The following is a 17,522-nucleotide window of genomic DNA, read 5'->3' as shown; positions in this document are numbered from 1 at the left end:
TAGCGACGGTATCTATACTTACGTGTACACCTACGGTGTGCCATGATAACAATTTTTTTTCTCTCCACGCACATTCGCCCGAATCGTCGAGTGTCTTCGAAATATTCAGGGATTAGAATTCGTCAGAATTTCATGGAGTATACCGATTTCCGAAAATCGGCAGCGATGGGGAGAAAATTATGCATCAGGTCGGAGTCGTAGCGGAGTACGTGGGCGCGATTTCGGCTCTTTGCGGGTGAAATATGTTTGATTTTAAGTCCGGTGATACATAAAGCATCGAGATAACTTGATTTTTGAGGGGGCCGGAAAACGGCGGGACGTATACCGGGGGCCGAGACGCCCCTATCGGCTCTGTATTCGTGGTCAATGGTGCGTGCGCGATGGATTCGGAAGCCAAGACAGGGGCGTATATATGTATCATCGGGCGTTGCGGGGGTAGTGGGTAGTAGGTAGAGAGAGAGAGAGAGAGAGAGAGAGAAAAAACGCAGGGGTTGGAGTCGGAGTCGGAGTTTGGGTGAGACCGAGTTCCCTTTTGCTCTTATATACGTAGGGGTTTAATATCACAGTCTGAGGGGTTCTTCTGGACCGTGACAACCCTCCATCAGCTACGCATCGTCGCCGGCGTCGCGGTCGCTCTCGGAATTGTCCGCGCGATCGCGAATCCGCGTGTTCGAAGACCCATTATAACGGGTGTCCGACGAATTCAGCAGCGTACACGAATCGCACGCCGCGACGCGAAAACAGAATAAAATAGAGACACGCCAACGCGAACCACTAGATTCCACGATCGGATTCTTTCGAACGTCGATTGAATTCGTGTTGCATAAACCCGCGGATTCTGGATCTGTATCCATTCCTTCGTCCGTTATAATAAAGTAATAAAAAGAAAAACTGAGAAAAATTCCCATAAATTTTTACGTGCGGTCGGAAGCTTATTATATATGGGCGTGGTGACGGTGATAACGTTTCCCTGGTTTTCATTTTGTCTTGTTTTTTCCCTTTTTTTTTATTTTCTTTTCTCTTACTTCTCTTCATTTTTGTCTTTTTAATTGTCAACCGCCAAAACGAGTTTTGGCGTAGCTCGGGCATCGCGCCAATTTCTGGGAGGTTGAAAACCGCAGTTTTCAACGAATTGCATGCGTTTTTTTTTTTTTTTTAGCCCATTTTCCGACTGCGTTTCCACGATCAACTGAGGTATTTCGTTCCCTCATTAGCCATAATTTGTATGCGCGTTTCTAATCAGCCCCCACGCGATCGAATGTTCGGTATTTCGTCGTAGACATGGACAAACCTAGAAATGAACATTTCAAACCACTTATACACTCACCGTGAATCTTTGACACCAAATGCTGAGCCATTTGATATTCCTTATTCGGTGTCCCTGGGGTAACCTCAGGATCACATCCGTGTTGTTGTACGCTTTTAGGGCTGGCGGGTCTCTATGAAAAAAAAGAAAACAGAAAAATTAGAAAAATTTACAAATTTCCGTATTTTTCGAATTCATTTTCCCGAAAAAGGGATTCAAGATTTAGTGAAAAAATAATACAGATACTCTAAATTCACCTGCCCTCCGAATTTCTGAAACACTTCGCCCTCCCGCCCGATGCCTTTTTCGTTCTTTTTTTTTTGCTTCTTATTTTTTGACCCCGATCGTTCAAAGTTCAAACGGTGTGCGACGATTTGAACAGCTGATGTATAACGCGCGTGGTATAATTTTGGTAAAAGTTTTTCGCGGTGAAGGACCACGCCGCACCCCCGTCGAATGCGAAAAAAGCATCTCGCGGTCAGGACTACAAATACCATTCAGATGATATATACATCGTATATACACACAAGTATATACGATACACAAGTAGACGAAACGGAGGACGAAAAACGGAAATATTCATGTATATATATGCATATGCATGTGTATGTACAATGTGTATAAGCAGTAGCCCATGGCGGTCGGGTCGAGGGATGAAATGAAACTCAATGAAACTCAAAGGGCTTGTTGTGGAGGGAGATTTTTCGGGGTACGTCGAGGGGATAGGGGGGGTGGGGAGGGGGGGTGGGGGGTGTAACACCGCGAGGGGGTGGTGCGGAGAGAGAGAGAAGAGAGAGAGAACGTGGAGCGGGGTGGAAAGACGAGTTGGCGATGCTCCTGCAGTTAATAAAATTGGAATTACCGACTTGCAGTTCCCGTTCTTCCCTGAGTTCATCTTCCCGTTATTACGTTTTACTCCCCCCTGGTCTCCTTTTTTTTTCCGGGATATAACGACGTATAACTATAATAGGGGTCGCGCTCCACGTGAAATAAGTGGCGGTGGGGAGGGGGGGGAGGGGGAAGAGGGAAGAACGAAATAACATTCGGAGGTCAAGGTGTGGAGAAAACACCTCGTGGATCGTGTTGGGTATGTTTGTTTTTTTTTTTTCTTCTGTCTTCCCTTTCTTTCGCCTCGTCTGAATACACGCACTCACCTCTCGTTGTAGTCTTCGGGATACGGGACGATGTATCCCTCGGGATTCGGTCTCGACGTGTTGCCGACCCAGAAATAAGCGGCGGGACCGGTTCCGTCGTAGCTGAAACCTTTGATGAATATCGTAGTGTCGTCGACGGCGTAAACCGTCCCTTCGATCCCGTGGCTGTATTCCTTCAGAGGTCCTATCAATCGGCCGTAATAATTCGGACCGTTCCTAGCCTGCCCTGAAAAACACAGAAAATTGGAACGATGCGGCTACGAAGTTGAAAATCGGACGAAGAAATTTCCCATCGGATTTCCACGCGGATCTCGCGGCGAATAATTCTCACGGAGTTCCGTTGATTTTCAGGGGATCGTACCGGTGTAGCGTTCGGAGTGACGGGATGCCGCTAATTATAAATGATGAGAATCAAATCCTCGCTCAGCTGCGAAATGTCCTCGATAGATTTTCGAGGGCGTTGCACCCTCCCTTCTAACGTTACAGTCGTACTACGTTAGTCTGACATTCTTGGATGTTCGACGATAGCGACGCCTGTATAACTCACACGTTTACCTTTCCAATTTCCTGTAGACATTTCCTTATTTCCCAAGGATCAAAGGACCCGCGCTAAATACATGTAGAAACGCTCCGAACGACACCGAAAGAAAAAAGGGGAATAGGGGAATCCTAACTTCTTTGACGCGGAGTTTTCGAAACTAAAAACTTTTCAAAATAGTTGAGAGAAAATGAAAATTTCGCTTTCCGGAAAATCGAAAAAAAAAGTAACTTTTTGTATAATAATTTTCGATCCGAAATTTGAAAGGATCCGTGTAACGTCCTTGAGATCGTTGTCGCTTTGTCCTCTTCTCCTGTTTTCCCCCGGCATATTAGGATGATCGTCCGCGGAGCTTTATACTCCTAGATTTAGTGCAGTGCACGGTAAACGACGAGCTAATGATATGCAAATTTTATTCCGCTCAAAGTCCCGCCTCCAGACCGGTAGGTCGTACCCAACGGCGGGTCGCCGGATCCGATATAACGTCGATTGGATATATTGGAAGCGTATTTGAGTCAGTCGATAGATTTTCTATATACGCATAGACGGTGTAAATTTATACAAGAAAGTTGTATACGGTATATATATATATATATACCTATACCTATAGCGGTGGGTGTACATCAGGGGTGTAAAAGTTTGCGTCCGTTTACGTGGGCAACTTACCGCGTTTAACGTCGGATCGTTGCAAGCGTGTGACTCCCCCAAAAGATATCGGTTGAGGATGTGCGAGTCTAACGCATCGCCACCCCAATACAAAAACGATACACGCTGTGTACGGGGGGTGGGGGAGGGGGAGGGGGTTTTGCAGCGCCCTTTGATTTGCATGAAATTCATTTCATTTGATACGGCTGCGTAGACACTAACTTGTCTGAAACCGTAAAACCACCGACTGCCATTACGCGAATTGAGATGAAAGCGATGAAAGCGATGAAAGCTTGTAAGCCAACGAATAAACGCAACCCCCCTGAACCGAGCAGATGAAATACTCGACGAGAAATTAAGTGTCGTTCAAACTGCGTGAAGATCTGGAAAATAATCCCTGCGGCGGTAATTCTTCATCCTTTTTTTTTCTCACCGTCGTCGCGTTGTACTTTTTGGCGCGAAAATTTCGACGACTCGCGCACGTCCGAAATCGTGTGAATTCCCGTTGAAAAACCGATCCAACGTAAACGGAAATCGTGCGCACGGTGCGTGGCTACGTGGGTGTGCGTATTGTACATGTATGTATACGGCTATATAGAAAAACGTTTGTCGCGTGATAATTATCAGGAGGTTGGTAGTGGTGCCGTTGGTGGTCCTTATCTGAAATGCGTTTCAGCTTTTAGCGCACCCCTTTTTCCAACGTAGCGTTGAGGTTCCCCCAACGTTTTGTGCAGAAACGGTCGGTAGCGCGGCGCAGCGGCACATCGTTTCACCCCATCCCCCGTCATTTATTCGACGGGGCCGACGTCCCGCAGGATATATTATATATAGCGCGATGTGACAATGAATGCAATGATCACTATCTAACGCGGGGGCTTTGAAAATCCACGTTTACGCACACTTCCAAGCCGCGACGCACACGCGCACACGCACACGCACACGCCCACCTCCCTTAAACACCGCGCCACGATAAACCACCCATGACTTGTGCCCAAACCAACCCCCCGTGTGCATTATATCGTTATATACGCCGTGGACGTACACACGTCGATGCGAAATTGGATTATAGTCAGCCATACCGTAATTTGTTAGGAAACAGCTAACGCTAATGGATCTATAATTACCACACCGTAAACGTCGACGTCGACGACCGATGCCACGCCGTCATTTTACCCGATGCGCGGTAAAAGGGACCGTCTCACCTACACCGGAGAAACTTATCGCCCAATATTTTCGGAAATGATTTTCTCCTCTTTCTCTCCATTGTCCGAAATATTTTTTTTTCACGGACACGACCCGTTTCCAGGTCTGCTTCGACAACGTGTACAAACGCGAGCGATGCGACGCGGAGTACCAGCGGATGAACGTACGCGGGGAAAAGGAGAAAGGGGGAATCGGAGGTTGCTGCTGCGGCGGCGGAGGTCCTGAAAGCAGGATATGGTCTTGAAGTGGTGGCTGCAGGAGCTTTCAGGAGAAAAAAAAAAAAAAAAAGAAAAAAGGGGAACGCTGCCGAGGATTGGTGCACATCGGGGAGTAAAAGTGGACTATAGTTCGACGGGCTAGTGCCGGCCGCCGCTGCGGAGCGCGGCGAAAGAGAGAGATACGGGCGAGGGTAACGCGCGGAAACTGCTCGGTGGGAGTCGGTCAACATTTGATCGGTGCAAACAGTTCCTCTCCTCACATCGCCGTTTCCTCTCTCTACCCCCGCGAGCTCGGATACAGCGTCTCCTCCCGCCACTTCTGGATCGTTCCTCGGGGACCGTAGCGTCGTCCTCCTACTGCCGTCCCTTTTGCTGCAACGGAAAACCTACCCGACTGCCGGGCGTACCGCGAATCCCATCTTTTTTGCACCGTGTACAAGCTTCGCGAAACTGTATCGCGGCTGGACCGAGCATTTCGCTCACCGACTGAAAACCACTGTTTCCACTGGACGCGAACGAGAACGGCCCCGGGAGAAACTGGTCGGCGTATTGCCCAACTGCTCGCTAATTACACGAATCGCGATTGCGGTGTACGGAACTTACGTTGCGACTCGTTTGGAAAGGTGGAGGAATACGCGACTGGTTTTTACCTCGCGTGTAAAACGTACGGGGAATGTCCGATCCGCGGCCGACCGAGCGACTCTGAAAGCAGATTTTCCCCGATAAGGGTAAAAACGAAGATGGATTTCTGGAAACTTCTGGTTCTGTCTCGTCGAAAACGAGGGGTCGAAATATGTTTTTCTCGAATACGACGGGAGCGAGATTCGATCGGAAAGTTGCCCGAGAACCCTTCCAATTTGGCCGAAAGCGAACACCGGCGTAAAAATCTGTACCTACAATAGCGTGAAAGAAAAAAAAAAAACAACAGGGGAAACCGGTACCGACGTCGAATGCGTTAATGGTTCGTGTTTTATAACGAAGAGATCGTTGGACCGAGGGAATATATCCACGCTAGGAGCGGAGACTAGAACTAAAACGTCGTCGATGAGGTGCTATACGTTGGGCCCGTTAACGCGCGGGGCACTATGGGTAGATAACGCATCAACCGGAAGCTAAGTTCTATTGTCTTTGGCGGACGCGGGGGAAGCATGGAGTGGCAGTACGGGGGTGGCTTAGACATTAACGAGACTAACCGGATTCATCAGGGGGCGTATGGAGAGAGGAGAAGTAAGAGGGAGAGAGAGGAGGAGTAAGAGAGAGAGAGAGTGGAGAGGGAGTGCGGGATAAAGATAGGAAGAGGATAGAAACGGGGGGTGGGGAATTCTGGGACGCGGGAGGCGCTGATTTTAATCAAGATATGGGCTGGCAGCAGCCAACACCAGATCAAGCGAGTCGGGTTATCGATCTTCTAAGTGCCGAACAAGTAGGTGTATACGCGCGTTGTACGATGCTCGACTTTATTTTTTTCATTTTTTCATTTTTTCATTTTTTCATTTTTTTTCAACATTATAATATACATATAACTCCGGTTTTTTTCTCCTCCTTTTTTATTTTCCATGTCACGTAGGCAAAGTACAGCCCGGTAAGTAGACGGGTCATGTACTCCTGCATCAAACATGGCTGACTATCTGGAATTCTGGTGAAATTAGTCACGTGCATTTGCCTCGGAAACTTGCTCGCGACGAAAGCTCATCGCGTTCCAAGTATGTGTTTGAAAAGCTCTTTTTTCCCCTCTGCCGACCGTTTTTTTTTTTTTTTTTTTTTTTGTTTTTTTTTTCGATCGGATTGCGACATGTGCAACACACTCGTATAAATATATGTGTATGTGTATAGGTAGGTATAGGTACATACCTTACCATCTATATCTAAGGATACACACAATATTGCCCGCTGGGAATTGATGCATTTGCCAAAGCAGGTATACTACGCATCACCAGACACCCTTTCCGCAAGCTCAGCAGCTATCTTCTGGTTCTACAGTTTTTCCCCTCCCGATCCCAAAGTCTCCCGCGTATACTACGCTTCTTTATCTCTTTTCTTCTCTTCGTCTCTCTCTCTCTCTCTCTCTCTCTCTCTTTATCTTTCTCTTCCTCTTTCTCTTTCTCCTTCTCTGCCTACGAACATCCAGGAGAATATAATGGCTCTAAAACGAAGCCCCCGCGCAACCACCCCTCTCTACTTTAATCTCTTAACGGGCAAACGACAAAAAATATATCCCATGTACGTATATATATATATCTATATATATATATATATATATCATTTATGTTCTCTTCGTTAGGACTTTGGACGCACGGTCGAATGGCGAGGTTCAATTAAGAAATTACACCGTCGTCTCGCTTTCGTTTTCGATCAATCGCATCCCAGACTATTTCTCGGAATTATTCTCACCCGTGCATTGTGTCCACAGTAATCGCGACGGGAGGCAGAGATTGCGCGTTATCCTTTTTTTCTTCCTCCTCGAACACGCGGTATACGATCGCGTACGCGGAGCCACGAGGACGTGATATTTAATACCGTTTTCCGGGCAATTTTACCCTCCGGGAATTCCTCGGACCGGTAATCCACCCCTAACATTCCTCCGAACCGTTTAAACACCGTTTCTTACACCGAATTCTGTAAAAATCATCCTCGTCGTACGTGCGATATGTAATAAAACACTCGCCAAGGATCTTCGGTATTTTACACGGACGACGCACACGTCCACGTACGAACAGAGGCAATCGTCGATATGCACAAAACTGGTGTACAATACGCCGAATTTTTTACCACCACAACGGCCGGCTGATCAAACTATTCACACACGAAGGAGGTAAAGAAAAAAAAATTTCTGATTTTGCAGACGACTTTTGGGGCTGTAATTTCGCTCCTGCGAGGTTTGCGGGGGAGTTCGAGGGGGAATATGTATTCTATATACATGCATAATATAAATTCCAGCGTTATCTGTCCTGCTGCAGGATCAGGTTGTTTGAGTTCCACTGCGTTAATATGAATGTCTCCCCATGGGAGTCCCGTCACATATATTGATTGCGGAAAGCGCACACATAGACGGCGTGTCGTACAAAACCCCGTGCCACGCACATAACATGAATTTCACGGAACCATCCTCGTTCTCCTTCGGTCCCCTAGTGTTCCCCCCTCCCCCTCCCCCCCATATTCTCACCCCCTTTTTTTCTTCTCTCTTCCTCTATCCCGTCGCCAACTAACGCCCGTGAAGGCAAAAAAAAAAAAAAAAACCATAACCTGTAACGACGTCAACCATGACATCGGTAGTCGTACATCCTGTTATAAAGATGCCACAAATTATCGTCAAGGACATCCGATGGGCTAAAAAAAAATGGTTCATTTCTGCACTTTTTCACGCTGGTAACGTTTTCTGTAAATTATTTCCATCTACAGGCGTAACAAGGGCTCAAAGTTTGCAGGTGATGTCGCCATTACGCACCGATAAACGGCGCTGCAGGATTCTCGTCGACGATTGAATAGCTGAACGTGTGTTGTTAGAGAAAATTAAAAATTAAAACAGACCGGGTCAGGTTGATGTACGTTAACACATGTATCATACACCCATTACAACAGCTTTGAAACACGGGTCACGACACATGCCGTGAACAAAGAAATATCCACTATTTCCTATCCCTTCGTCCTCCCTCCGCTTAGTTTTATTTGTTTTTTTTTTTTTTTTTTTTTTTTTTCTATTTCTGTCATGACCTGTAGCGTCTGTGTGTACGGTGTAAAATCCAGACAACGATAATGGGTATACGTGTAAGATTACTTATATTCCGTAGACCTGGAACAGCCAGAGCCACCGGTCCGACGTTCCCTTCCATTAGTTAAATTGTACGGTTCGCGTTTTCCTCCTGATACAGGTACGATACAGATATACCTACCCTACGGTGTACCGCGAACACAGTAGATTTTCTTTGAAAAAAGGATCGACTAAGTATACAATAAATGTCTTTCGCTGTTTAATCCTAATTTCCATGAAAACTTCTATTTATCATTTTCCTTCTTCCTTTCTTTTTTTTTTTTTTTCAATCAACTCCGGAGTCTTTCCATTCGTCTCGCTGCCCTTGATTCAGGGGTGGAGATTCTTGTCGAATTGAGCTTTTCCGATGAATTAAAAAATGAAATGATCAAACAATCAGCCTTCACATTCTCAAAATCAAAATATCGTACACCAGTGTTCTTGTGGAAAATGAAGCAGCTTCTCTCCTCAGGATCATCGTTCGATTTTTCACGCTCTTCTCCTTCCGGTTTTTCGATCACCCTCGCCGTAAGTGAAAATTACACGTTCGGACGAACGAATACCCAACAGGTGGACAAATGTTGGCATAAAATTTAACCCATTTTAGTCTCTGTAACGTACGTAACACCGTGTAAATCGTGATATTTAATTCAGTAGCGCAGGTCAACGTGACGCTTGGTCAAGGGTGCAAGGGAAGGCGGTGGATGAGAAATAAGGGGAATTTTCGAGCGTTGGTACTTCGGATAATTGGTACGACGAATGAGTCCGCATTTAATATGTTACATGTACGTATGTACAAACGCGTATACCGATGGTGTATCCGGTATAGGTGGTATACTTGTTGCTCGTACCGCCTAGGACACACCAGATGTGCAATTCCCACCGGGAGTCTAAAACCCCCCCCCCCGTAACATGTCTCTATACGCTTACAGCACTCTTCGATAATTTGAACCATCCCTTAACTTTGCGGCTCACCCTTAATTGCCGTAAAACCGACCGACGATCGACGTACGAACCTGTATGTATACGAGCTAGGAGGGATTCGCAAGAGCGTGGTCATTTTTCGTGTAACGTACACGGAACGCGTTGAGTACAAAAAAAAAAAAAAAAAGAACCTCCGAAGAGAAAATATATACTTTGATTTCCATCCAACGACGCGACACCCCGTGCGATTGAATATTTATTTTGTTCAGTTTCATTCCTACCTACGGCGCGGGTGTAATCGGGAGGATTTTGAAGCGTTCCATTATACGTCCCAGCCAATCACCTCATTGGGATTTAACGCGGACGGTTTGCATGACGCTATTCCGGCAAAGTGGCTACGGCCGCTATCTCCACGTTTATATCGTATTCGCGTACACCATGTATATACGTATACGTGTGTATAAAGTACGTGTGTATACGGAGCCCACATAATTTTCGTGGATTTTGTGTATCGCGGTCCTTAATGGCGGTGCAGAGGCCTACCGAGTCAGGAAATTCATTTGCTGCTTTGTATAATTTTACGATTCAAGCCAGCGATTATTTATAACTGAAACGGGTCCGTTTCAGGGAGAACCCATCTGCGGAAATTAAACGTTCGACAACCGCCGTTCTGTAACGTTAGGCTTCGACGATCGATGAATGAAAAAAAAATTTGCTTTGATGAAAAATTGTTTTGTCCAAATTTTTACAGGTTTTTCGCGGGAGGTCGACGATGCGAGAAATAATCGGGAAACATCCAAATTGGTCCGAGAGTCGGGGGCCCGCTGATATTTTATCCAATAAACCGCGGTTATGGAATCTCGAATCTGTACTCGAGAGTCGAAAAAGCAGACAATAGGTCGTCGATCCGAAATACTCCTAGGCGGATATCAGCCGGTGGTATACGTAGATATACCTGAAGGCGTATTTTCGCAGTGTATACACAGAGATTGTACATATATATATGTATATATGTATATACACACACAGATATGCCATGGCGAAATATTATAGGGGAGAATATTACGAAGAGAGAGAGAGAGAGAGAGAGAGAGAGAGAGGAGGGGTGGAGAACGGTATACCGGGGAAGTTCTGCAGAAACGCGTTACCGTTTCGCTTGCGGAGAACGTTCCGCGTTCCACGTCGGGACATGATCCTCTCAGCAGAAGCATTATATTGTACCGGTCGACCGGTCCATCCTTCAAATCATCCCTCATATTATAACCGTACTCGTGTACGATATATACAGATCGTACCTATGTACGTGAGTTGTATGTACGTGTATCCGCTGACACGGGTATGCGCGGGCTCCGTTCGGCATTGGCAGAATTTTGTCATAAGGAACGAAAAACAAACTCGAGTGAATTTGAACAGATTTAAGCCGCCTCGAAGCGAGTAAGGTATACAGATATCGTTAAATGAGGGGGAAGTGAATAATAAGAAAAAAAAAAAAAAAAGGAAAAAAGAGTTTTTGAGTTTTTCTATTTCACTGAGCAGGAAAAAATCGTATAAAGATCAGCCGCGGCTTAGAATTTACGGCGACATTCTTACCACCTATCTCGAACGAGACACAGCGAGTACATACGTCGTACTTGTATTTTTTTCATTTTTTACACTCGGCCTTAGCAAAATAATCGAAATCCCCAAATATCTGAAACTTCGGGACTAAAATTTATTCATATGCGGCGTAACATCTTTACAAAATTTTCAAACGGTCGTCTGATATTTTTCCGCGCATGCACGTCTACGGGAACGCGATGATGTCAAAAGAATCGCGGTATTGTAATGCATTTTTGCGGTAAAGGTATATAAATTGCAAGATAGTTGCCAGGACTTTTGATGATATCGTTGACGATGTTCCGTGTACACGCTCGACTGTATAGCTTTCCCTTTTATATTCTCAACCGCAGTTCAAGAACGTGTTCGGAAGGTAGAGAAGAGAAAGGTTGAAGAGAACAGGCGTACGTGTATAATCATGATAATATCACGCCTTGATCGTTCCTAAAAGGGATCAAGTGCGATTTTATTTTTCTTCTTTTGCCATTTTGTTGTTTAATTTTCTCCCCTTCTTTTTTTTCGGAACGCGAGAACGCTCTCGTGCGAGATCAATGGAGAAAGAGAAATCGGCAGCTGCAATTTATAAATGGTATGACCTCTCCATTCCCACGATATAAATTTTTTAAGAAAATAAAAAACGCGAGATCTCTTCGCGTACAGCGTGGCGCGACAGCGATCGCAAGGAGGGAGAAAAAAAAAACAGGATTATAGAAAAAAAAAAAAAGCAATCGGAAATCCCTCTGCGGATTATCATTTTCAAAACTGATCGTGTTGTTTTTTTTTTTTCTTCTATTTTTTTTTATGCATACGTTTCGTTCCGCTCGCGCATTTACTTTTTTCCAACGTCTCTCGCATATGTAACTTGTAAAGTTATTATCGATCATGCGCCCCCCGATGTTTTCGCGCGGAGCCCCAGAGGCTGCAGGGATCTGACGGTAAGCCCGATAAGCTGCTAAATGTGCGCAATTTGAGCTCGAGGATCTGCAGAAACAATATTCTGTACTTGAACCCGACTAATACCGAGTTTAGCCCCCGCCTATTATATGGGATCCGTGTCTTAAACGCCGGTACAGCTCAAACTGCGCCCTGTAACTCTATAATTGAAACAAGAGAATATACCTACGGCTTATTTTAACCCCCCCCCCCCCCGGGTTTCTCTTACTCTTTCTTCCCTTTCAGCAAATCTGCAGAAACTTGCCGACTACACGTTTTTCTACTTACTTCTTTATTTTTTTTCTATTTCTCCCATTCTAGATATATCCTCATATTTTACGCGCTATGATCGAACGAGATTTGTCCCCCGCGTGTGTAACCTGTATCACGTACTTGGACTTTGAAAAAAAAATAGCGAAAGAAATCGCTGATTCTGATTCCATTTTTTATCGAACTCCGCGGTACAATGGAAGCATAACTTGAAAAAAGTACAAGCGTTAAGTTTTCATTGAAATCCAAGACCCGTGGAATATGGGGGGCCTTGAAAGGTTGCTCATTAGGGGTGCAGGGTCATTGAATAGTACGTGAGTTTCAGGTATAGAAAGATTATATCAATGTTTTGTCCTTTTGAACGCCATTATGTACAAATATGAGGGCAACCCTCCCTCCCTGCGACGCCATTTTCGCGTGTGTGGGTGGCTATGTAACGTGTAACACATATATTCGATATTAAACGTTGTTAAACGATCGGTAATTTATACGCTATTAGCCAAATGTATACCCAAATAAATTTGACGCCATTCGTATCGTAGGCGATATACGTATTTGTCAGGGGGTGAGTGTTACATTGCCGGTACACAAGTTGGGTGATGATATTTTAAAAAATGTAGAAAATTCAGCGATATTTATATATCAGCTGACCTTCGACAGATCGTAGAACAATAATCGTCTATCGGTTATCGATCGATGAAAAAAAAAAGGGATTTTTTTTGCGAGAGATAAAATTTTCAGGGACGAATGATGCAAGGGTGACATTCCGAAGGATTTCGACGATTGGTTTGGAGGACAAGAAAGACGCTTAAGAAATACGTAAACGTGTGTTTTTTTGTTGTTGGAATAACGGTAATAATTTGTTTCAAGACTTACCCAAGGACGGTTTAAAGAAAACACACAAAATAAGGGCGGATGTGACGCGCAGCCCCGTCGCCTCCATTTTCCGTTCTCCAGTTCTCCGCCGCACAGTAAATGCGGCTCACTATATCTGCAGACTCCGATCCCGTTTCCGTTTTATATATAAATGGTGCACGCACGCACACTGCACACGAGGCTTACCCGCGCACTTACATTGATCTGCAATCATCGAAAAATCATCACCAATTTTAATATTAATCTCAAGTGTTACGTGTATTTTATATCCCCTGCGTTCGAACGATACACCCCCTGCTGTCGTATCTTCATCGTGCGCAACGAATCACGTTGCCCGGAGAGAACAAATTTCAAAATCTCTTCCAGGTAAAATTTATATACCTACACAGGTGTACAAGCATACGCATGTGTACGGTTTTAGAGGGTTTCTCCCAATAGGTGGGTACACAAAATGTTACATCGAAACTATTTTCGTTTTTTCATTTTTGTTTTCCAAGTGGTGCGATTTCGATCAACCGCAAAAATTTTCTTTTCACAAGAAAATGCGAATCGACCTTTTTGGGAGCCGATAAAGAAAAAAAAAACCAAACGATACCTATATAACGTCGTTGCACGGTGTATCGATATCGTTTCAAAATCCAAAAATTGCTCGGATAACCGTGATCGAAAAACGAAGAAAAAAAAAATGGCAAACGAAACGACGGTTTGAGAATAATGAAGAAAACTGTGTTTCCTTTGTTTTTTTTTTTTTTTTTTTTAATCTTCACGTGGGATTTATATTTTTACCTAGGTGTTCCAGAAACCACTGCGCGTCACGCTACGCGAACATCGGTCGAGAAAGGACTGAGGATTTCAGACTGGATATCTATTGGCAATATCTAAAGCTCCGCCCCTTTTCCGAGGGAGTAGGAGGACTCTGGGGAGGGCGAGCTTGCGCCCTTACTACGACCTACCCCGTAGTACAACCCCTCCTTTTTGGGCTTTTTTCTTTCCAACTGACTTTAAGCTCTCCGTACGTTAGCGTACGGCAACAGAAACCACCGCGCTCGCGACCCAAAACTCTCGCCAAAACTACGTTCCTCATAAAATATATGTATACATATATATATATATATACATAAATGTATGTACAGGTATGTATATTTGGTGTTACATATTTATATGTACATAAATACGTTACAGCGAAAGCTGGTCAAAGTATGTAAGGTAAAAAGCATAAAAGCTCGAAGCATGCGTTCACGGATATCACGTTATATACATACATACGTGCATATTATCTAAATCACTTACATATATTTATACTCACGTGACATTTGGCGTTAAAACTTTACAAGAAATCCGATCGTTTTACGCATCGCCGTTTGTGTCGCATTGCATGTTTGAAATATGTTTAGATAAATATTGTACGTGCAGTAAACCAAATACCTAGGCGTTACCGTATATAATATCCGTGCGTATGTATAATTCTAATACATACAACAGATACGCGGGTACCTATCCGTAAATCGAGACGCGCGCGCCGCAAGCTCCCGAGCTTTTCCCAAAAAACGATATGGCCGACGCCCACGCGATGCATAATGCGCTAATTCCGCAGACGGTCTTTTTTCAATCGTTCGTAACAGCTGTACCAATTATAACGGTCCGATTATATCAGCCGAGTGTCTAGATTTCGATAAATCTCTAGCTCTACGTATTCATCGCAACATACCCCCGCGGAATTACGGTTCTCGATACGAAACGCTAATTCTGCGGCGTACCTACAACTTTTTTTTTTTTTGGCGGGAAACGTTGAGCACGTGCGACGATACGAGCGAATTTTCACGTTACCCCACGTGCTGCTGCGGGGGACCAAGGTTACGGAAAAAAAAATCAAATTCCGAAACGACGTGGCCAATTTATATAATAATTTTTTTTTTTTTTTTTCTTCGGTTCCTACGACCAGATCACTCCAAATTAAGCTTATCCTCGAAGATCTCTTCGTTTCTCTTTCTTCGTTTTTGCAAACTTCGATGTTCTCTCACCGTCGCACCCGTATCGGTAGAAAATATATATTTTTCGCGCCCGGAAATCGTCGTGTACATGTAGTATATATGTATGGGTCCACTACAGGTACGAAGGTATACGGGGTAGGCGATACAGAAATCAAATAATACTCTAGCATAGGTATATTATTGAGACCGCGGTTGCGATTCTCTGCAGCGCATATACGTATGTATTGTATCTATATACATGGAATACCTACGCGGGTGTATATGAATACGGTGTTGTATACGTTCGGGTGTATTATAGGTATTTATACAGGGGTGCACGTACGTGCGTCTGGTGGAGTAGGTATGTGTGTCGCCGCGAGTGCCGGATATGAGAACAATTGCAGTTGTGAAAGCGGTAATCTAGTGTATTGTACATAAACCTATGTAATATACCATATAAATTGGTGTGTATAAACGCCCACCGTTTATGTATTTCATTTATTCTACCGCAGGTATACGTTATTACCAGTATCCAATAACGCAAGAATCGGCTATAATTAATTATAACCATCCGCTCGATTGTTCTTGATCACCAAACCGCGGCGAGTCACAAAAAAAAAGGAAAGACCGCCGATGATTATCCTGATTTTTTTTTCAACAACCAGATCAGATTAGTAGGCCCATCCAGATGGCCTGGAAAAATAAAAATTCAACGACTCGCAATCGTCTAATTGCGATTACGAAATTTGTACGTGCGATTCCGTCGCGAAAACGAGCGAAAAAAAAAAGTAGTGAAAATATTCACGGATATTTGGCATAGACGTGTATCGATAAATAAAATTTCGCGTTGAAATTGCACGACATCATGTTCCGAATACATCATCGGCGATATTTCGGATCGCGATGCAGGGGGAGGGGGTTGAAAACAAGAGAAACAATGAAAGGAAGTAGGGAAAAAGAGAGGGAAAAAAGCGGTTCGTATCCAGTAGACGATATAAGGCGCGCCGTTGATCGCGAGGGGAAATTTGCAGGAAATAAGAGAAAGCTCGTTCGTGCGCTACGAAATAAGGTGGCAATGCTGAATTTCAAATTAGTTATTCGGCGGCGGCACTTCGTTGTCGAGCTTCTCGCCCTACTCAAGAGTATCCCTTTACAAATCACTCCCTTCATCTCGTTTCCCTACGTCTTTTTCATTTTCTTCTTTTTTCCCTTTCTTTACTTCTTTACTTCTTACTTTTTTTCCTCTCCCCTCTGTACGTACGTCCGTCTACCCGCCTCTACGTACACTGTACACCTAGCTACGCGACGGTGAAAAGAAAGCTTTTTGAAGAACGAGAGAACTTATAGGATAAGAGAGAGGAGAGCAGCTCCTCCGGATTGGCCGAGGCTAATATTAGATAGCCCTGGAAAACGGCTCCTCCGAATTTCGACGATCATCGTACCGCCGACAGCCACCACGGACTCGCGCTTTTCTTAATTTCAATGAGACAAAGGATACCCCTCCGCAATCAAGAAAGAAAAAAAAAAAGAAAAGAAGAAAAACTGCTACATCCTCATCCTGATCACAGACTTTAAAATAACCCGATATCCCCGTTAATTCCGTCTCTGATTTTTATTTTTTTATCTCAATTTTTTTCTGTTAAGGTTTCTCATTCTTTCCGATACTTCGTTCCTCCGTCGAGAGTGCTTCAATTCCACGTGAAAATCTATGAACAATTTAAATTTAAACTAACTGGAAGATAATTTTTGTTAAACTTCAACTTTTTTGTGCAGGTGTGTCGCGACTCGCATCGTTTTATTTTATTGGACTTCGACATCAAAAATTTTTCTACCTCTAGTCAACTTCTAGGCGAAAAAAAAAAAATCCTAAGTAAGTAACTGAAAAAATGAATGAATGGCGCAAAAATTTGGACCGATCGTGCAGAGAGGACGGGGGTAGTTTTCGGTCAGATCGATTTCACGTGGACTTGGCGGTAGTATACGTGCGAGTGGGTGTACGTGTATTGGTATAGCGATCCGCAGATCCAATATTTTAATCAAAGTTTCATCAATTTTGATGCCACACGTGTCTCTTTGATGTACGTAATGTATATAATAGATAGAAAAGCGGGAAGTGCATAGCTCGACGTATAAATAATTAT

The 17,522-nt window shown here is 44.2% G+C and overlaps 1 protein-coding gene across 3 annotated transcripts in view; it reads right to left on the bottom strand.

Annotated features, from left to right (window-relative positions):
* Nucleotides 1-14,246, bottom strand: part of LOC105685708 (protein Skeletor, isoforms B/C) — a 30,981-nt gene extending 16,735 nt beyond the window's left edge. For 2 of the 3 annotated variants that reach the window (XM_048649231.1, XM_048649232.1), the window contains exons 1-3: nucleotides 13,412-14,073; nucleotides 2,461-2,686; nucleotides 1,328-1,439 (exon numbers count right to left, since the gene is read on the bottom strand). In XM_048649231.1, coding sequence (XP_048505188.1) covers nucleotides 1,328-1,439; nucleotides 2,461-2,686; nucleotides 13,412-13,478 — 405 coding nt within the window. In that variant the 5' untranslated portion in view covers nucleotides 13,479-14,073. Of the gene's footprint in view, nucleotides 1-1,327; nucleotides 1,440-2,460; nucleotides 2,687-13,411; nucleotides 14,074-14,197 lie in introns of those variants that run through there. The other variant, XM_012400062.3, reaches the window with a different exon arrangement.
* Between the last annotated feature and the right edge of the window lie 3,276 nt (nucleotides 14,247-17,522).

Source organism: Athalia rosae, chromosome 2 (genome assembly GCF_917208135.1).
Source record: "Athalia rosae chromosome 2, iyAthRosa1.1, whole genome shotgun sequence".
Classification (NCBI taxonomy): domain Eukaryota; kingdom Metazoa; phylum Arthropoda; class Insecta; order Hymenoptera; family Athaliidae; genus Athalia; species Athalia rosae.
Note: the sequence above shows the minus strand (reverse complement) of the source record. Positions and strands in the feature narration are given on the sequence as shown.